The sequence below is a fragment of the Python bivittatus genome, unplaced genomic scaffold, assembly GCF_059951505.1.
Source record: "Python bivittatus isolate LINGU-HERP-01145 unplaced genomic scaffold, Pbiv_v1 ctg000700_np1212, whole genome shotgun sequence".
In the NCBI taxonomy this organism is placed as follows: domain Eukaryota; kingdom Metazoa; phylum Chordata; class Lepidosauria; order Squamata; family Pythonidae; genus Python; species Python bivittatus.
Window position 1 is genome coordinate 73309647 of NW_028277098.1, and position 22032 is coordinate 73331678.

The window sequence follows — 22032 nt, forward strand, 5'->3', positions numbered from 1 at the left end:
TGAGGATCTTGACTATAACCAAGCATGGCTGGCAGTAGCCAATTTAGCTTGGCATTATTTTAGGGTAATAAAACCAACAACTGAATATATGCATACCTCAGCTGAATTTGGAAAGAAACTTGAGATCTGTTTATTTCAGTTAGTCAACTATAATGCTTGCACAATGTTTCAAAACTCATCAATTCTAAATTTACTCAAGATTTTTACTTTCCACAGCCCAAGAATGGAGCAGTACTGTACACTAAATGAATGCAACAAAATTGACAGCTGAAAACAGAATCAAAATTGTCATCAACAGTATTACACTGAGAATAATACCCTCAGAGTTTTACTGAACATATATGCCAATATGGGTCCAGAGACATATATCTAACCCATGCCTTCACTGAACAAATAAAGGTTTAAAACTTTAAATTTCCAATAATAACTGTTTGAGAGCTAAGATTTAGATGATGCCAGAATATTTAGTATTATTTATTCCTAGCCTTTATTTCTCCCTGCCTAATCTAGATCTCCCTTAACATCTCATTTTAAACAAGGTATTAAATATATTTTCTCAACTAAAACAAATGAAAGTTACTCATTGAACTATGGATACTAAGTGGAACACAGGACATAAAAGCGCAATATAGCAGCTGCAATATTCCTTCCTGGGCAAAACACAAAACTATTTGATAAGGTCTCCCTTGTTATGACACCATATCTCTAGGTCAAATAACAAATACTACCTTTGAAAAATGTCCATGAAAAAAAGCTACCTTCCCTGCAATGATGAACAAGTAAATTATTCATACACTATTAAAAAGCTACATATATTGAATTGCATTTTCTGCATATTTCAGAATCATGCCCATTTTTCTCCATCCTAATCTCCTGCAATAGCATAATAAAATGTTATCTTTTTTTTTTGCAATGCATTTGTAAAAAATAGCCCCTTTAAAAAAAATTTTAGATATAAATAGGACACCACTAAAATAAAACTTCTTGATATAAGAACCATCTTGTATTTTAATGTACCCCTAAAACAGTTTATGAACTGCATATACAGGGACATAATATATATTGGGACACGTACTTTTGTCATTGTAGAAGAATTCTGCACTCCATTAAGACTATCACCAAAAAATGCTATATAGACACATTCTACATGAGAAATACGTTGGATAAATAAGACATCAATATGTTGTTTCTGGGCGTCAATAACATCTTCAGTTTCCACTTGTGAAGGTGAGTACATCCACTTCCATTAGTTTTGAAGAAAATAACTGCTGCTCAATTTAGATTCATACCGAATGTTTACTATTTAAAAGTTCAAACAATATTACCTGGCTCTTCCAACTGAAAAACAAATCAAAGCCAGTATGTGTTTTTAGTATGTTTTCCACAATTGTGATTCATTTTTAGCTGTTTTTCTCTCTAAAACCATATTTTAAAGTACTACAGCATATTTTATTGTAAAGATAACACCTATAGTATTTCATCATTCTTATCTGAATAAGAATTAATGTTTATCAAAAAAAAAAACTCACCTGTCAATTGTTTGATGGACAAGAATTAAGTAACCTTTTAGATGTTCTTCACAAGTTGGCATACAAAACTGTCACTAAAGGCAACACAAGGTAGATCTATATGTACCCAAGAAAGATAAGTAGCTGAGCTTGCTGCCTGGATGCAATCCTCACAGGTTTAGGTGTAGGGTAAGGTTGAGGAATACAGAAGTAAGGTAAAGCTGAAATGCTTATATGAAAATAAAAGAAACCTTGTACTTTTTCAGGTATAAGCCAAATGCAATTTGCTGTGTCTGTCTAATACAAAGGTAATTTCTCAAGATATTGGAGATGTAACACTCAGTTGGCATATATTAATCCTGTGAAAGGCTTGCAAAAATAGGGCTGATGAGTTGCATCAGCTCAGGCCAATCAATTCTTCTTTCTGGGTTAAATTCTAAAGGATTCTTCCTAAGCGCGTTGTTTTTTTTTTTAAGTACAAAATTAAAACGCCATTACTCTTAGCATGTTATCGGGAAGCTTTGTCAGAAAGACATAATTTATACAGCTTTCAATAATTATTTCATTGGGTATACATCAACTGCAATATATTAGTTTTGTTAAGAAGTAATTCACTTCTTAGTAGTTAGTAGTTCACAGAGTTGAACACACAATTTCTAGATCTAACCATAGTATCAGTAAAACCCTGTGTAATTTGGCATTGATTTGATTAAATGCACATACAGAGGCCATTACATAAGATGCTGGAGGAGAAAAAAGTAATATAAATTCTTCAATTCCTAGAGATAGTTTTGCATTCTCACAGAAATTCCAAAGCAGCAGTATGTAAACAGTAAACCAGACAATTTTAAGAATAATGTAAATGTTCATGCTTGTGCCTACGAGGTATTTCTTTTTAAATTATTTTGAATTTGAAGTTAATGGAAAGTTGGCATTATTTACAAGCATGCTTTGGGTCTACATACAGCCATAGAAGATAAGGGCAGGTGGCTACAGCCAAGAGTTTTGTTTAAAAATGTTTCCACCTGGCCAAGACAAAAAGCTTTGCTGGGGTGGCAGAAAATGTCCCAAGAGACCAGAACGTATACAGCAGGTATGCAGTATGGCTGTTTTGTGATTGGCCATGAAAATCTTTTGTGAATGTGTAAGTTCCTCTGCTTTTCTGAGTGCATTCACAACATATCTTCAATTGTGCCCACTGCCCAAAAGGGTCAGAACTTCGATTCTGGCTATCCAATTCTTTGTTACTTAGGAGGAGGAAAGAATACAAAATGCCAACAAGTGTTGTCTCTGGTTTTGTCTAATTTGCATTTTCTAAAAAAAATCCAACAATCTTGCAACTTCTTAGATCACAATACTTGAAGAAAAGGAATCCAGCATCACTACTGTACAGAATGTTCAAAACAAGAAACTCACAGTAATATGGAAGACTACATTCTTTGTTCCTGTTGTGATTCAAAATTTCTTCTTCTCAAGGAATGGAGAATTTACAACTAGTGCAATTGGATTTGCTCTCCTGACTGTGAGACAATTATTAGAAATCTCTTATTAATTTTAAATCCAGATAATTTAAACCTGCTGTAAATTATATGCCAGTGATTTTATTGAAGTGGACTTCAGCAAAGTTCAACTGTCGAATTAACAAAATAATTTATGAGGATCACCATATGTGGGTGTGTAGATCCAAGTGCCTTAGATGCCTATAAAAATGACATTCCTTTGAATGCAAATCTCAAAAAGAGCAGCATTTACCATACAGATGTAAACAAAATGTTTTGTTAAATAGGCAACTAATCTACACAACTGAGAAATACCAATTGCCAATCAACCATATGCTAGAAGTTTCACCTACCTGAAACTGATTAATATTCAATACAGTTTTATCCTCTGGAACCTTTAGGTTAAAAACATCAGAAAAATTTTCTGATGAGCAAGTACCAAAATAACACCATTTTCTAGTAACAGATCATACCATTTTTGGAAAAAGTGTCTTGTGTTTCTTGTACAATGCATTTCACCTGTTCTGTAGTTTAAAATTAATGTTAACTGGTTGTCCTTTATACTTTATGCTTGTGTCTGAGATCTAGCATTGTACATAAAGTTATGATTATAGTTCCACTGCAATGAATACAAAAACATTATCAGAATCTGAATTTAAAAACCCATGCTTCCCTAGGCATTACCTTATTTGTGTGCAAAATTTCATTATTTTAAGAATTTTAAAAGGAGTTGATGATTCTTGAATATATGTATATGAATATATATTTACTTTAATATTAATAAAACCCATGACATAACTGGAATTCTAGAATGGAACGTAGGTATTGTATCCTAGTTTTAGTTAAGAAATGCTTTAAAACCATCCCTCATAACTGACAACTTGCTTTGGCTGAAGACCCTTTCACTGATGAACACTGAATTAAACCACCTACTTGTCAAAAACATTTTTTAATTGGGTACACAAAGAACTCCACTACTTTTACACTTTTATTTGCTAACTGCCATTTCCAAATTGAGCACTGAAAAAACCAACTTACTTGCACTATTCAAAATGCAGAAAGGACTTCAAAATTAGTAAGCAAGCAAAATGTCTGTCAAATTGGTCTTCTACTAAAAGTTAATGTATTTTTTTGAACAGCTGACAGATTGCACATATCCAAAATAAAACTATATGATACTGCCAAAGCAGAACCAGCTGCAAATGCTCATAAAATCATGAAGTTATGAAATCATTATGCCTTGGTGCAACCTCCATCACAAAGTCACCATGAAGATTTAATGACTAGCCCACAGTGCATGTCATAAGCTCCTTGACAAAACATAGTAAAGAAAATGCTAGCACCGACTATATCACATTTCTGTACACAGAAGTGTGGATTAGTTTTAGAACTTTGAGTTTTCATGAAGCAGTCCAGATCTCCAAATAGTAACAACTTTATTTATGGGATGAGACCAATTAAGATTTCCAAACAGTTATGGTTATAAGGTTTAAACTGCTTGCACTTTATTATTACTAGGGTGGGACTTGTGCCTTACATCCTGCCTGTAACCATGACTAGCAAAAGCAAAGAAGATTAAAATTGTTCAAGTTCACTGTTTTAAACAACTATAAATCTGACTTTGGCTTGTCACACATTTCTGCAAGTACTGAAAAAAACTCAGACATATTTTTCAACTAAAATGTAAAGTTCAATACCATTTCTCATTTAACACTATCTTTTCACTAACACTTGGAAGTACTAGTCTTATCCACATCAAAAACAGGGAACTAATGATTAACACTGCTAGTCTTCTTAACAAAGCTACTCTAACAGAAACCCTAAATAAGGCCTCCAAAACAGGTATCACCATTAATGTCATTCTTTCTAAGTCTTTTGTCATTACCTTGCCCATTAGGAGACCAGGTATCTTCTAGGGAGGATGACCTCAGGCCACAAGCTTGAAGATGTTGATCTGTACATTATACACAGCTCAAAAATACTTCTCATAATGTTCTATTTAATTTGCTAAACCCAAACAAACAATTGTCAAAACTGATATGGAAGAAAAGGCCTGCTCTCAGTTAATAAACATACCAATTAATTTGGGGGTTGTTTCCTGTTGAAGCAAGTTAAAAAAAGCTTTTTTCAGCTTTGACACAACACACATAATATATTCTTTAGACAGGAATCATTTAGGAAACAAACACTGTTTTTTAGAAGTATTTCTGCATAATTTTTCCTATCTACGTTATATTCTAGAGAGCCAGTTTGGTGTAGTGGTTAAGGTACTGGCCTAGAAACCAGGAGATTGTGAGTTCTAGACCTCCCTTAGGCATGAAAAGTCAGCTGGATGACTTTGGGTCAGTCATTCTCTCTCAGTCCAACCCACCCCACAGGGTTGCTGTTGTGGGAAAAAATAGGAGGCAGGAGTATTAGGTATGTTTTCTCCCTTGACTTATATATTAAGAAGGTGGAACAATAACAACAATAATAATACTGTCTCAATGTGTGTATTATTGAATGAATTGGGTCAGTATCTTGCTGTAGAAATTATTCTGCTGTTCAACCGCATATAGCACTTTTTTTCCAAATACTCATTATGATTTTATAATAATTATAATTGCAGGATTGCCTCAAAATGGTATCTATAAAGAAGTACAAAATATATTGTCTAAGATGCTTGTATTGATTCAATCCTAGTCATGCATTTTGAATCTATGGATAATTGTGTCTGAAGTACCCAAATCCCTACTCCATTGAAAGAACTAGAGACTAATTGCCAGGTTTGGATAAACATTCCAATAATAATTTTGATACTCACATATAACTCACATTGTAATTTCTGATATAATAATTGAAACTTACAAAGAAACTTTCAACTGGGTCAAAGATACCAACTGGTAGCTTCATTTCATAACCAAGTCGGTTCATACTTTACATTACACCATTGTTAAAAAAAAGTTTTGATTAAACAAACAATAGCTGGATTCATACAACAAGCTAAGTCAAAGTCAAACAAAGCACATTAGAAATTAACATAAGTATGAACCCAGTCAGTACCTGATATTTAGAATATAATTAACAGTGAAAGTTAAATTATATCTTTAGGTTTCACCAATAATTCCCAAAACATGACTTGCAAAAGAGAGAATCAACTATTGCCAGTATTTAAACTTATTTTTTTCTACCTGTTTTTTCTCCTTTATACATCAGTGCATATTAGCTCTTCTCTCCTTAAATCCCATGTTTGCTATGAAATCTTGGTTCTAAATAAAACTTTCTATAACTACACATTTAACAGATTGTTATCCCTGTTTGTTCCCCCATTGGAATGTAATCCACAATCTCTTTGGAACAAGCTCATCTTTTGCTTGTTATTTAGTAAAGCATCACGTATATTGTTGGGGTAACATTGTACATTTTTGCTGCATACCAACAAGGATACTTTTAAGTAGAACTGTTTTTAAAATGCTATAAACTTCTAATCAAAATTTACAAAAATGTATTAGAAGCATATTCATGTGGTGCAGTTAAAATAATATGATTTTTATCTGTTTTAGACCATGTTTTAATATACGAAGTCTCATTTTATTTTCTGCAACAGCATTCACATAATGCAACAAATTAACAGCATCAAAGACGTAATACCCATCTGTACCTGTCAACCCCTGGCTGGCCGAGAGATGCAGTCAAAGTCTTAACCCAGTGCCTGGAGGCTGTGTGGGTCTGGATGGGGAAGAACAGATTCAGGTTCAGTCCTGACAAGACCTATGGGCTATGTCTGTTTGACCCCCAACGTCCATCTGGAAGTATTCCAGTGTTGGCTCTCAATCAAGCTGCATTTCGCTGAGACTTGTATGCAATCTGGGGATCCTCTTGGACTCTCAGCTCCTGCTCACAGAGCAAGTGGAAGCTGTGGCCAAGAGGTCCTTTGCACAGGTACATCTACTGTGCCAGCTGCGCCCTTTCCTGAACCAGGAGGCCCTTCAGACAGTCATTCATGTCCATGTTATCTCACAATTGGATTACTGTAACATGCTTTACACAGGGAAGCCCTTGAAGACCATTCAAAAGTTAAAGTTAGTTCAGAATGCAGTGGGGCAGACAATGATGGGGGCATTGTGTTATGCATGTGTGATCCAACTACTCACGAGTTGCACTGGTTGCCAGTTGGCTTCCAGGTTCAATTCAAGGTGCTGGTTATCACCTTTAGAAACCCCTCATGTCACAGGGCTTAGCTATCTTGTCTTCAACTTGTGTTGAAAGACTGCTTGTCTTCAAGTTGTGTCTGCCCATCCAATTTGATTCAGCAGGCTGGGTACACTCTGGGTCCTGTCAATTACAGAATGTCATCTCATAGGACCCAGGAAGTTCACTTACTCTATTGTAATTCCTGCACTCTGGAATGATCTCCCCCTAGAGATCTGGGTGGGTCCCATCATCATATTATTCAGAGTACTACTGAAGACCTGGTTGTGCTCCCAGGCCTGGGGGACAGAGTAATTGTGGCACCTTTTTTGTTTTATTTTTGTTTGATTTGTGTTGGTTTGGTTTTGATATTTTGCTCTTCTGGTCAGCTGTATTTTTATACGTTGGTTTTTGCTTGTAAGACATCCAGAGTCATTTGGGAGTTGGGAGGTCTACAAATGAAATAACAGTTTCCTCCCATACGTTATTTCCAATAATATGTACTTTTGAAAAACATCAGTAAGTTGCATCCTTTTCCTATTCATATAAATTCAATCTCACTATTTTCAGTGGGGTTTACTCTTAGTTAACCGCTAATAATTTCAAAGCAAATTGATGTTTCTGTAGTAAAGGGTCACTGCAACTATTGAAAATGCAACTATCAGATTTCCTGTTCTGAAAATATCACAAATAGTTTTATTGCATGTTTGCTCTTTCAAAATGAATTGAAAGCAGCTATACATTAAAATGTGTAAAACTAAAACTAGCAAGGAACACCATTATTATTCAGCTAATACATGGAAAACTTCAAGTTTTTTAAAGTGACAATAAGCTTAATCATTATTATCCTTAGTATACTAATATGTAGTATATGCCTCACTTCTATGAGGGCTTGATCTTCTGATGCCCCCTGTTCTTATGTAAAAGATACTCTCTCCTTCAATCCAGAAGGCTGCATGAAGTTAATCAAATTAAATGTTTTAAATGAAAATAAACAGAAAAAAACTGTTCAATTCAATTAGATCTATAACAGATCCTAGCACAAGAGGAACGTATCCCTGGAAGGTGGATTCTTCAATTTCCAGCAATTCATTTCCACTTACAATAACTCCGTACCATTTCCAAGATTCTGAGTCACAGAAATGGCTTCTCAGGAAGTTACCAGTGAAGAAAAGGATAGGAATGTCTACTTCCCACTGCCAGCTTACACAAATTTCCAGGATTCTTTTAACCTTACTGAACCTTTAACACAGGTTCCAAAGTCCACTTTAGCTTGCATTGTGGAGAAAAAGAAACTTCCGGTGGCTGAAATCAGATATTACTATATCATTAAGCAGCAGTGTACTGATGCACACTTTGTTAATTACAACTGGACATTCTTGTCCATGATTTAATATGTGTGAAGAGAAGCTCTGGTTCCTCTCCTAATAAACCAGAAGCATGTTGTAGTTTGTTCTTCACTTCTGTCCTCTCTTCGCTATATATATATTTTGATGAATCACATACTAGCATATTATTTTTAATGTATTAAAAACTATTGAAACAATGAGATGAGATTTCCAACACCATCTGCAAAGCAGTATTAAAGAACTTATATACAAGAATCTCACAGTACTGCAATATTTTCTAGAGTATGCAGAAGTATGCTAATAATCCCATCTCAAATACTATGAGAAACAAGCATATGATCATTAAATAAGAAACTCAGCACTTTAACTGCAACTGAGAAACAATGCTGAGGTGCAATTTTAAGCATCAAATAAGCCACACACTATTTTCTTAATGTAACCAATTCTTCAATTAAATTATCTAGCTGGAGCCAAAGATTCCACTCCACTCACAGAAGAAACTGCAGTTCATGAAAGAAGTTTTACGTGAGTAAAATGACAGATGAAGTATTTTTCTTCATGGAGAGGAATCTTTTGATTCAACCTCTCAATTTTACTTTTCAGAGGGCTGGACCCCCACATATTGAAAAGAAACAATGAGGCAATTTTCGAATGCTTCCTTTGCCTCCTGAAAATTTGTCTTTGAGGACATGGGAACTTACCAGAGCAACATGAGAGACCACACACAAGGCTGCAGAAAAACAGGAAATCAATGAAACTGTCTCTCCATTCCCTTTCACCCATAAACAAATGGGGCTTTATTTCTGGAACGTCTAATCTGAATTCAACTCAGATTTTCTGCTTCACAGGAAACAACCTCTCCCCCCCAAATAGATAACAATTTTCAAAATAAAAACAGAATTTTTCATTTCCTAGTCGTATCACAAACCCAAACTCAGTATTTTTATTGGCCTTTCAATAGTAGTAGTCTGCTGTTGAAACACACCAGACAATTAAAAATAGATAGCTCAAATCTTCAGAAAGACAGTTTTATTAACAAGAGGCTTAGTAAGTTTAACAGTGTAGTACAATCAATCATGTCATTTTTCAGGAGTGCACCATCTCAGTTCCTGTCAAAACAATTTCAAATCCATGAATTACAAAAGTTGTAATGCAGCCACCTCTTCATTGCAACACCTTCACACAGTCCTTCAAAGAATTACTGAACTGCAAAATCCTCTCCTGATGTAGCATTCAATAGGCTTTTGCATCCATCTTACACACTGGGTGAATAGAACAGTCTTGCCACTTGCATTTCTATATCATAACAGGCTGTGCACTTCAAATGTTCCATCATACACAACTCAAAAGACACTGTTTAACTAGGAACAGAATAGCTTTTAAGTTGTTTAAAATACAATGATTTTCAAAGGGTTTTTCAAACAACTCATTTCAATCTTTCCATTTTTAAGCTCTAATCATGAATAGTCCAAATTTCTACTTTGATTTTCTATATAATAGTATCTTCTCTCTTTCCTAAGAGAGCTCTACTTAAAAAAACAAAAAAACAAAAAAAAAAACGCTACACAGAGATTGAAATTGAAAATATAAGCTATTGTAAAGACTATAAGAACTCAAATGTACTGGGATATGTTTGCAAAGCTTTAATTTCTTAAGTGATCCATAGTAATAATTCACAAGAGTTCATGAAGTAATAGTAACACAAATGATTACTAACATTAACACTTCGCATCAGTCCCTTATGTTCACTTATGGAGTTAAAAACTCAAGAGGTTTTATAAGAATGTGATTCAAAAAGATACACAACATACACAGTGTACAAAAACCAAATGATAAGCATCCTATTCCAACTGTAACATACAATCCTAACAAAACCATCTAATCAAACAATTTTTTCAAGTTATGGCATTGCATGGCACCTTCACGTGTTCATTTTAATCATACAGTGAATAAAGATGCAGAAAGACAACAAGGGTACCTGCACTTGTGGCAAATATCTTATATTCAATATAATCAGTTGCAATAAAACTAAAATTATTCCACAAAAAAAGCTGGAATTTTACGGATTGTTCTGTTCATATACAGGAAAACCGCCTATCTGCGTTATTTCACTGTCCATACACCAAGAATCTTTGAAAACAAGTACATAAACAATCTGTGTATACTTTGACTTTATTCAGTTGCAAAGTAAAATTAGGACTTTAAAAACGACAGAAAAATCTTTGACTTGTGTAAACAAAGAAATTCAGCCAGCTTTTAACCAACTCTAGGAATAGCTAGTTTCTATTTTACAATGGCTTCAATAGCACCCACTAAGAGATCACTAACTTCATCATGACAATTTTCCTCAGCTTTCCTAACTTTCAAGAAACCAATCTAGACTCCTTGATGAATATTTCATGGTCAATTGAGCATTAGAAAACATCTCTATTGATGAGAATCCTTCTCCATGTATCTGTACTGGCAGAACTGCACATCCACTCTGGTGCATATTTTCTTTTGCAGCAATTGTTCTGTAAACAGTTAAACCAGTGTTCTCATTCTTATCAAAACAATTTGTAGTTTAAACAAATTATAGGTTCTACCTGGAGCTACTATAAAACAGTCTGAATGCATAAATCACAGCACTAATATCTAGTCTACAAGGATGTTATACTCCAGCTAACCTAGAACAAGTTTGACTTTTCTTGAGCCTATTGGTCTGTCATTCAGATCAACAACAGCTGCCATTGCTTCATCACGAGACTCAAATGCAACCATTGCTTCACCTGTAGGCATGCCTTTCTCATTGTATTTTAAGCACACTGAACCTGGGATTACTTGATAACCATAGAAAAAATCCAAAATTTCATCCACTGATACAGTAAAGGGCATATTCTGAACTTTAATGACAGTCGGCCCTGGCTTACCAGAGCCAGCTCCAAATCCAGGTGGCCCAGCAATATGCAAGTTTCCAGGTCCAGGCCCAAACCCTGGAGGTCCACTTAAGTGTCCAAGCCCACTACTAAGACCTGGAGGTCCACTACCAAAACTAGGAGGACCAGTTAAATTACCAGGACCATTTCCAAAGTTTTGAGGACCTCCTCCAAAACCAGACGGCCCAGTTAAATTACTAGGCCCACCTCCAAAACCTGGGACATCAATACCTGTACCAGGCAGGACAGGCAAGCCACTGCTTCCAATAGAAGGCATTCCTGGCCTGGAGTCACCAAAACCACCTCCTCCTATTCCTGGTGGTGGAAGAGGAGGACCAAATGCATTAGAACCACTGAAATTGCTGGGAAAATGAAAAGGAGGACCACTCTTTGCATCTTTTGAACTACTACTTATGAAAGAATGCTCATCCCCACCAGCATTCTGTACTCCTGGCATTGCTGTATTCCCTTGCAATGGCATTTTCAACATTTTTTTCCCTTGAGAGGGAGGATTTCTCTCAATTTCTCTCATTTCTTCAAGAGAAATCACTCTTAACACAACATCTCTTCCATTCAGTTTCTTTCGATGTAGGCGCTCTGACTTACGAGCATCTTCTTCAGTTTTGAACTGGACCAGTGCTTGTCCTAATCCTTGCCCATTAGTATCAACAAGTATCTGTATAGAGTTCTCCTCTATGGCCAGCCCCTCAAGAAACTGAAGAATTTCCATTTTGGTAATATTGTAGGGGATATTAGATATATGAGCACAGAGTTTAGAAGGGCTTGTTTCTCCTTCTGCATTTATCATAATTTCTCTCTGATCATAGTTGAAATTCTGTAGTCTTTTTCGAATCATATCTATTTTTTCTAACATAGCTTTTTTAGTTATGGGATGAACTTGAATGAAACGATTTCCTATGTACTGCTTATGATGACATAAAGCTGCTTTGTAGTCAGTTTCATTCCTGAATTCAACAAAACCTTCACCAAGTGCTTTCCCATTGGGTCCATAAGCTATGTAAATACTGTCTTCCACAATATCTAGTTTTTTAAAGAAATCTATTACATGTTTGTTCTCAGATTCAAAGGGAAGACCTTTCAAATAAACACAGAAGCCCTGATCATGTGGAGATCTGGATCTTGATCTTTTCTGCCCATTAGGAGATTTGGACATAGAGAGAGTTTGAGGATGGTTTTGTCCGGAAGGACCCATAGTTTGCTTGAATGTTATATGACCTCCTGCAGAAACCCACTGTCTCTCTGTTGCAGGACTAACTTCAACATAACGCTGAATCATCAGCATCCTGTTTCTTTTCAAGGCTTCAAATGTATCTTGAGGAGAGCAAAACTTAACTAGTCCATTTCCATTATTACGTCCCACATGATCTTTCAGTATGTGCACTGCATCCACACGGAGTCCATGGAAAAAATCTTTGACATCAGATTCTGTTGCTGAAAATGGCATTCCATGAACACTGACATACAAATCGTCTGGATTGATAGGAAGAGATTTCACACTACTTTGAGAACTGATCTGAATAGCATTTATAGGATTCATGAACATCGGGTTCAAGTTACTGCTTAGATTCAATGCTGTTCCAGACCCATTCATTCCAGCAGGCAAAGGAGCAACAGGTGGGGGATTCATAGGAGGCATTCCTGATAAAGGAGGCAGAGGTGTCATAGGTGGTACAGGAGGCACAGGAGGTATTGGGGGGACAGGAGGCACAGGAGGCAATGTAGGAACAGGAGGTGGAACGGGTATGGGAGGAATAGAAGGCATTGGGGGCAATGATGGTAGAGCTGGAATAGGAGGTATTGGTGGAGGTGGTACTGTGTTCATTGGGGATGCAGTACTAGATATAGTAGAGCTAAATGTGGGACTTCCAAAAGTAACACCCAAATTGGGAGGTGCAGTTCCCATACTGGCAGTGGAAAACGTTGGTATGTTTTTGCTGCTTTCGTGAACTGAAGTAGCTGCAGTTACTACACTAGGAGAGGGGCTGTTGAAATTAGATACTGTAGTAGAAAGAGTCACCCTACTACTTATTCCAGAACTAGGTGGTGGAACAGATCTGCTAGCATTTGCTGGTGGCATATCTAGATTTGCTGTTTCAAAACGCCTACGACTGAGTTCAATCATATTTTGCATTTCAGTTTTACTGCTTAGCAACAGTGTGACTTTGGACCCTTTAATGGTACCACCTGTGCGCATCATACCAAGCCTTGCATCTTCATCAGTGGCAAAGACGATGAAAGCCTCACCCAGCTCACCCCCTACAATATGCACGCCCCCATCAGGAATGGTCAATCCAGAGAAGAAGTGACGAATGTCCATAGTCCCCGCCACAATTGGGAGACCTTGTAAGCGGATGACCACAGCCATGCTGCGCTGAAATACACACACCTGCAGATGAGAAAAGGCAACGACTAGGTCAGACTATTCATGACACCACATGTTTAACCTAGAAATTATTACGTTTACATGTTCCTGAAGGTCTTGAATAAGAATTCTAATCTCTAAATCTATTTACATGGCACTTTCTACAGAGACTAATTTAAAAGCAAGATCATAGCAAGTCTTTCCAGTAAACTGCAACATGAAGTAACAAAAGCTGTTAGCTTAAATCTAGTCAAGAACTGGCACCAAAAAAAAAAAAGAAAGAAAGAAAGAAAGAAAGAAAGAAAGAAAGGAAAAGAAAAAGGAAAATCTCCAGGAAAGCACCAAATCAGAACTTCAGATATGACAATCCAATCCACAAATTGCATTTGAAGCAGGCTGGAAAAATTATACATAAATCAAATTTTATATTTCAGCCCCAAACAATAACAAATAGCTCTTTAAAGATAAGTAGGCATCAAAACCACAATTCTAGATATCCAGTCATCTAGCATCTGCATCCTGCTCACTGTCCCTCCTCATCCCTTGTAAACTTTTCTCTACTATTACAGTAATTTCTTCATATAAGCTAGAGAATCTGACATGGTATTTGGACAAAAAGCTCTAGAATTTCTAGCTATTACAGAACCTGCTACTCTTTAGGAGTCAGCTACAAACCAGCAGTTCACTCCTATTTCTCTGTCTCTGTAAAACCAATGTTAGATCTTTCTATTTCTGACAATATTAAAGTATAGCCATTTGCATCTCTGATTCAGCTAAGTAGCACTGCTACAAATATTCCTAGCACGAAAGGTCTGGAATATCTATGAATGAATACACTATCAAGGATTACTATTTAACATATTAAAGATTTAACAAGAAAATCTTTCAAACACCATTAAAAAGAATGCTGGGCTTCCAAAAGCCTGCAGTATCAGGATTTTTGTTATTTCAAAAATCCTGATACTGTACTTAAAAGCAATCTCATGAAAGGGATTGCCTCTCCCACTATCAATCTGCCTGCTTAGTTACTTAATTAAGCAGAAAAGGATCTTTTGAAGGTCCACCTCCAAAACTGTCAAAAGTTCACCCATCTAGTACACAGTACTGTGTCTTCTACTGCACAGCTCTCTGGCTATGGAATGCATTCTCCAAGGTGGTTTGTTTGGGCCATATTACCCTAGAACATTATGAAAACCCATCTTTCATCAGATTTTTACTTGATTTAATTTTGATTTTAAATTTACTTTGATTTTAATTATTTTATTCTTATGTTTTATAATTTGTATTTCTACTTATTGTATCTTTAATTGTTGCAATTTGCCTTGAATTTTATATAGACAGAAAAGTGGAACAAAAAAAAATGAGAGGAAACTTCCCTTATTTAATTAAAATCTCCTTATGGTTGCAGAGAACATTAATCTTAACTTAAACCACCAAGAACTAATAGTCTTAAGAACAAAAGCTCAACCAAAGCCTTTACAAGCTAGATGAAACAAGGCAAGAAACTAATAAAACATCAGGTTATGCTGCTAATCTTCAGAACCAATTCAGTTTAATTCTCCTTTATGTGTATGTATCTATATATATACTGAAACTAATGATGCAACAAAGCAATCCACTGATTAATTAGCAAATATATGATATACTGAAAAGTCATTGATATTGGTGCTGGTGGGACTACGATGGTCTTCATATTCTACAGAACATGTAGACACACAAACATTACTGGCAACATCATAAATTCTGCTACTGCAAAACTAATACTCCCATACCTGAAAATTTATAATAATGTTATTAATTGCAATGACAAGGCAACGTTGGAGAGGCAATTTTTATGTCAACTTGTGCAACACAGTTGGGGATCCTTATGTTATGGAGAAAAGGGTGTGTTAAATTAGAAGAATTAGGCCAGAAGCCTTCTGTATTTTGGGTATACTGTATTCACAAAGTAAGCTACATCATGTCTGAACCTGTACTATCATTTTCTTCAGATTAGATTATCAAACCACAGCCCCATGTGACCATATTTGCCTTTTCTAAGTTGGTCAGACTGCTTGTGAATGGGTGTGTTACTACCAAGAATGCAGCTCCCAGTCAGTTTCTATGGTTAAGCATTCTATCCAATCCTCAGGTAGCTGCCATTTCCCTTTAACACTGATCAAAATGCCAGTCATCTTCCTCTCTAGCTGGTACTCTAACCACTTCTGTGAAGGCAAGCCTGCATTTCCTGATTTTTGAAAACAATAGGTATACTGAACATTAATCGTTTTTTCATATTTTTGTTAAATTGGAAATGGCAACTGCTCTGGGTTTGGTAGCATGCTTATCTACAGGAAAGCTACATGGTTAAAGAATGACACAAGATGGGGGCTACCATGGTCACATATGAATTTCCACCAACCAGAGTGGTCAAGCATGTCATATGTAGCCAGACTTAATAGGCCAGATGAAATTAAATAGGTCATTTTCCAACTTAGAAAATGAGCTAGAATGCTGAAGCAGATACAAAACAGAGACATACTCTCACAGCATCTACTACTTCTTCAGCCATGAAGGATATTCTTTGTGAAAACAAAGAGACAAAGGGTTAGCAACCCTTTAACTCATACATGATGGTTTTAAATTTGATTATTGCATGTACACCTATTGTTTTCAAAAATCAGGAAATGCAGGCTTGCCTCTGCAGAAGTGGTTAGAGTACCAGCTGGAGAGAAAGATGATTGGCAAACTGCAGCTGGTGCCATGTCATTGGTGCACTATGGGTAAATTTCTTACACAAGGCAAATGCCAAACCATACAAATACACCCTAAACCACATTTTTTCATCTAACCATGGTTGATATGTTAACTTTAATTTCCAAAATCATCAATTAGTATAGAAAAATATGTATAAGGATTATTTTATGAAGTAATGTTGCTTGCTAACAAATTATTTATATGTATTACAATCACTATTTGTCAATATATTTTTAGAAAACAAATGAAATCTTCCAAATAGTGTAACATATTTAGTAGTAAGAAATGTATTTCCAATGGGAGAAATATTATAAGTTACATGCTACTCAAATGGAAAAAAAGTTCAAAATCAACACAAAGTAATCAACATTACCTACTAATCTCTGAGTTTCTATTATAATAATTTAAGGCAAATATAAAATAAATAAGGAATGCATTTAAATTTGAGTTTCTGGGTAATGGTTACATGTAATATGCCTAATGCTTTAAAACTTAAAAGCACTGTCAATATTAAAAGACTAGTATTTAGTACTTAATGCAGTACTAATAGCTGGAGAATCACCTACTATAATGTTGAGCATCTTCCAGCAATAAAAGAGAGGTATTTAAATGCTTAGACATATATGTCTTTGGATTACACATTCAGTGGAGAACCTACCATGAATACATTTGTAAGCTGAGTTGCAAAAGCAAGTGGCCTACTCAATATTTTAGGTGATATAATTACTTCAGCTTTTTCTTGTGTTTATAAAGACCAAAGGGGCTTGTTCCACAATATTCACGTTTTCCAGAGATTCAGATATTATCAAACAAATATTCAAATCCTATTGATGCTTTCATTCTGATTTTAAGAGCTATATTTATTATTAAATAAATTACAGATTTGAAGGCCTATCCAAAGCTGTTTGTCTATCTCCATGGCCATCAACTGATAGGTCAAATGTATGGAGTCACAACAGCAGGCCAATTTTTATGCAAATATATTTAAGAACTCTGCAATGCATCTCCAGATAATGTTTTGGCTGAAGGTAAGCTGGAGATCTGTAAAGACTGAAAGCAAAGACTGCTCAGATCCATATAAATACTTCATTTGTGTTAAATACATACATGCTTTGATATAACACATAGGTTACTACACATTTCCAATTACGAAGCAAAACGTAATTACCATCTAAGAAAGCAATTACCACCTAAAAAAGTTATATCCAAAACTTTCTCTGCAACCATAAACAGTATTGAGACCAATGCAGACAGCTACATCTTTTTAATCAAACAAATCTAACAAATCTGCTCAGAATACTAGCAGACATCAGACCCCCTGCTCTATATTTCAAAATGAATACTGTATAGATATAAGAGGTATATGCGGCTTTTAAAAAAGCTCTACCTTTGTCTTCATAACAATAATGAAAAGTTTTGCATCAACTTCTGCTTTTACTAGTTTTAATAGCTTCACTGTGCTGTTGGCGTGCACTAATATTTTATATTTTGATAGACACTCTACCTTTCAGATAGAGCAAAGTAAAAGTGAGGGAATTATATAATAAGCCAATTTTATAAAGCTATAATATCTAAAATCACAGTTTTTCTGTCATAGGGCAGCCTACTTAGAACAATTTAAAATATAAAAAGAAATACAAAATTATTCTTTTAAAATGCAAAACAAAATGATTGTACATAAACAGCCTCTTCATATTAAAAGTACAACCAACATATGTAACCAGCATAATATTGCAGTTCTCCAGAAAAACAGCCTGTACATATATTCAAGAAATGTTCTAAAAAAAAATCTGATACTGCATTCTGTAAAGTAAACGAAGTCCAGATATTCATTAATATGATCTGTGTGTGTGTTTGTGTGGGTGTATATCTGACGGTTCTTTTAGACAGCCAAAAAAGATAGGATTACAACAAAAAATCCAAACACAAAATGCAGATACTATTATATTACAAAGATGGCACATGGCAGCTAAAATAAATCAAATTTATCAGAGTACCAGAGGGGGAAACAAATTTTTTAAAACTTACATGGCTAATTTTTTAAAAAACCAATACTTGATAAGCACTAGATTTATAAAGTATATTTAAAAAGGCAAACTGAAAGACATACTTAAAAATTCTGTCTGTAGAAATATCTTCAAAAATGTTAACAACTGGACCTCAAAGGGAAAAGTCTGTACCATTTTGGTGATTGAAATGTTTAAAATCAATTCATGTATTCAAAATCACCTCAAAAATAATCTTGAATTGTCAAGTTGTGCTCATTAATCATAAATATATTTTGAGAGCATCTTACCTGCAAGGAGAGATGTTTTTTTTTTCCTTAACAAGTAGCAGAAGCCAAGTCAATCCTGTGGGCAACCAATTAAAACCAACTTTTAGACTGCAATAAAGAATAAATGGAGGCAAGAATCAATGCAAGCAACATATAGCTACAGTTAACAGTCCATTCTGAACTGTGCATTAAAGAAAATGTTGGGCCAAAACCATGATAAGGCACTCCCAACATATGGCAACCACAAGTTTGAGTGTGCCCAAATTAAAACTTCTGTTTATCCCTCACACTAGTTCACACACTTTAACAACAGCAATTAGTATTTATTTTAAATCAAAGTACCAAACATAAAAATGAAAATAAACTAAAAGCCATAACGTAAACTGTAGTCTCTCACATTAGATATATAATTTGCCAATACTGGTTTCAGAAAGAGGATTATCTTTCCCCTGCCAAGAAAACTAGAAGTAACCTACTTCTCATCCAATTAAATAGAGTAAAAAAAAAAAAAAATCTCTAAGTGTAATATCCTTTGAGGTCCTGCCACATTTGCAGAAATCAGATTAAATCTTCAATACCATACATCAACCTTCCTTCTACATATTTTGCTATAAAACTATCACTGTTCATTTATGTTCAGAGTTACAAAAAACAATGTATAATCCAATACAAATTAGAAACAGGACAATCCCATTCTCAAAGCAATAGACCAAAATATTATTCCACAATCAAAAAAGTGCCAAGCATTCAGTAAAGTTGTGCATTTTGGCAGCTTAGAAATACCTCCTTAACTACAAGTTCTGTTATCTGGCACCCAGTAACTACAAAATTTAAAATAATATCCCATTTAGGGAAAGAAAACAACAGATAGAATAAAAATCTCATGAATGCCTTGACTAGTAGTGCTATGAACCAAGCTTATTTAAACATTAAAGGAAGTTTTTTATTGACCAGAGTTTTCCAATCATTTACCAAAACAGTTTTTAAAGCTGACACAATATAATCACAAGATTAATAACTTCCACCAAATTCAAATTAAAACCTCAAATCTGAACAGGGAACGCCCCCCCCCACAAATCTAAAAAACTGACCAGAAGATCAAAACCACAATTACAGCTTTCTAAACAATGCTGTTAAATAAGTAAACAATTTACAAAACATTTGTTCATTCATGTAAGAACATGACAAGACATGTTGGTTCATGAAAGAATGTATTGGCACAAATTTTTTTTTTTTGTTTACGTGAAACAAAAACCCTGGTGAACTTTTGCACATAATTCCATTTCCGTATAATATTCAGAAGTTGTCCATAGGACATCATATTGGAAGCCGCAGTCTACTTGTTGACATTTCTATTAAACAGAAGAACCTGTCAACATGCTCAGTTTTACCCTTGCTTCTATTTTCTATATATAAACTTCATACATTGCATTAAATAAACATTCTTAAGGACTGAACTACATATTAAAACCATCAGAAAGTGTCTGCATGTGTATATACAATGTAGAAACTAATATGCTGAAACTTTCTGCCATGTCCATTTGTGCCTGATCTTCATCATTCCAAAGCTGGTAACTGGGTTACCTTTACAAAACTCACTTCCAACATTTGAATTTTGAAAGTACACACCACAGTCCTATGAAACTAAGTTAATATGTGAAACTATGATAAAGCAGAATATTCTAAAGTACAAAACAGCTTCTCAACATTTTCTTGGAGCCTTCTTTTAGACACTATAATGGCAGACTTACTGTGCTTACCCAATAGCTGGGAGAACAGAAAAAGAAAACAAAAATAAATTAATTCACAGCTGAAAAGTCAAGATTAAGACAAAATGACAGCCAAGTTTTCCAACTCAAGTTAACCAAACTCAAAATACCAAATCTTATTTCTGAAAACTCTTATAAAACTATTGTATCCATTTCTACTTGAACACATTTAAATTTTTGCTACTTTTCTAAGTATCTGGTGAATTCACATCAATTATTTTTGCTCCTTAGGAAGAATTTTTTTTTGCATTTATATCACTCTCCAACATGAAAAATAAAGAAGCTAATATAATAAAGCACCCAATACAGCTCTATTTTATCAAGACTTCAAAACACATTACTACATTCTATATATAATTACTTAGGCCCCCATCTCTATGTAACAGATGGATTTGTAACATCCTTTCCAACATACATCTTTTTTTAAAACGCATCCACACTGAACATGTACACCAAGCTTTATGAAAACATTTCCTTTAAATCTCTTTAACCAATACTGACACCTAGTTTTCACTTGTTATCACATCACAAAATTAATATTTGCATCCAGGAAGGACCAGTTTCAGATTTCGCATTTACGTAATAAAAAAAACCCAGTTAATGCATGCCTTAAGATCACTCGCGATTTAAAAAAACAAGTACACACCAATACCGAAACTTGTAGTAAATGACACTCGTTATCAGTTCCAAAAGATCAAAAAGTAGCAATAGCGTTGTTCAAATTAAGCCCAGTATCACTACGAATATGCGCAACCGCGCAATTTTATTCAATTCCAACCCAGAAAGAAGTAGACGTATTGTAGTAGATCGTTGCAGAATTTTCCGCAGCCAAGGCCATCTTGGTTTTAAATCAAAAACAGCCTCACTTCGCCTCCTTTTCAACGAGGGCGCTTGTACTTTCCTTGGCTGGGCGACCAGCGACATCAAATCAGGCCCGAGGAGGCACTGGAGAAGCAGTTTCACGCAGCCAATTTATGGTAAGAGCACTAATACTCACCTACCCCCAAAACAAACGGGGTTACAGAACGACAAGGCCCATAGGCAATTCTTCACTGCCCGGAGCCAGCTCAGCCATTCACAGAAACTACACAAACCTGCACGCCAAGCCTAAAATACCTTGGGGACGTTACACATCCTCTGAACAAGTCGTACCGATGACCCCATATTATGGATCTAGGACTTAGGAAGCAACGAGGCTCCGGAATTTCCCTCAGGCCTAATTCCCGCCCTCCCGCCTTTGTGCAGCCGCAGTGAAAGAGAACCACATTTCGCTTGCAGCCGAGGTGGGCAAGCCCGGTTTCCCTCCCGCTCCTCAGCGAGGCAGGAGAGCTCCATGTTCTTACCGAGGAGCCTGTACGGGAAAAAAGGGTTAGAATGAAACCAACTCGCCGCTGAGCCCGGCGCCAGCGACCGAGCAGCGCCACAAAA

General features: G+C 35.5%; 2 protein-coding genes across 3 annotated transcripts in view; both read right to left on the bottom strand.

Annotated features, from left to right (window-relative positions):
• The window catches only part of CPNE1 (copine 1), a 63907-nt gene extending 41907 nt beyond the window's left edge, over nt 1-22000 (bottom strand). The window contains exons 1-2 of the mRNA XM_007429027.4: nt 21948-22000; nt 18857-18943 (exon numbers count right to left, since the gene is read on the bottom strand). The gene's annotated coding sequence lies outside the window, so the exon portion shown is untranslated. The remainder of the gene's footprint in view (nt 1-18856; nt 18944-21947) is intronic.
• Nucleotides 9539-22032, bottom strand: RBM12 (RNA binding motif protein 12). 2 transcript variants are annotated; one of them, XM_007429026.4, is made up of 3 exons: nt 21948-22032; nt 18857-18911; nt 9539-13848 (listed from the first exon to the last, which is right to left on the bottom strand). In XM_007429026.4, exon 3 carries the CDS (start codon nt 13825-13827, stop codon nt 11188-11190), a length of 2640 nt encoding a protein of 879 aa, XP_007429088.1. In that variant the 5' UTR covers nt 13828-13848; nt 18857-18911; nt 21948-22032; the 3' UTR covers nt 9539-11187. The 2 variants fall into 2 exon arrangements, with proteins under 2 accessions (XP_007429088.1, XP_088010330.1); XM_088154204.1 differs by having other exon boundaries at nt 18857-18943; nt 21948-21997.

Bases quoted from the DNA above. Each gene is read 5' to 3' on its own strand.
- RBM12 (XM_007429026.4), bottom strand. From the start codon at position 13,827: ATGGCTGTGGTCATCCGCTTACAAGGTCTCCCAATTGTGGCGGGGACT.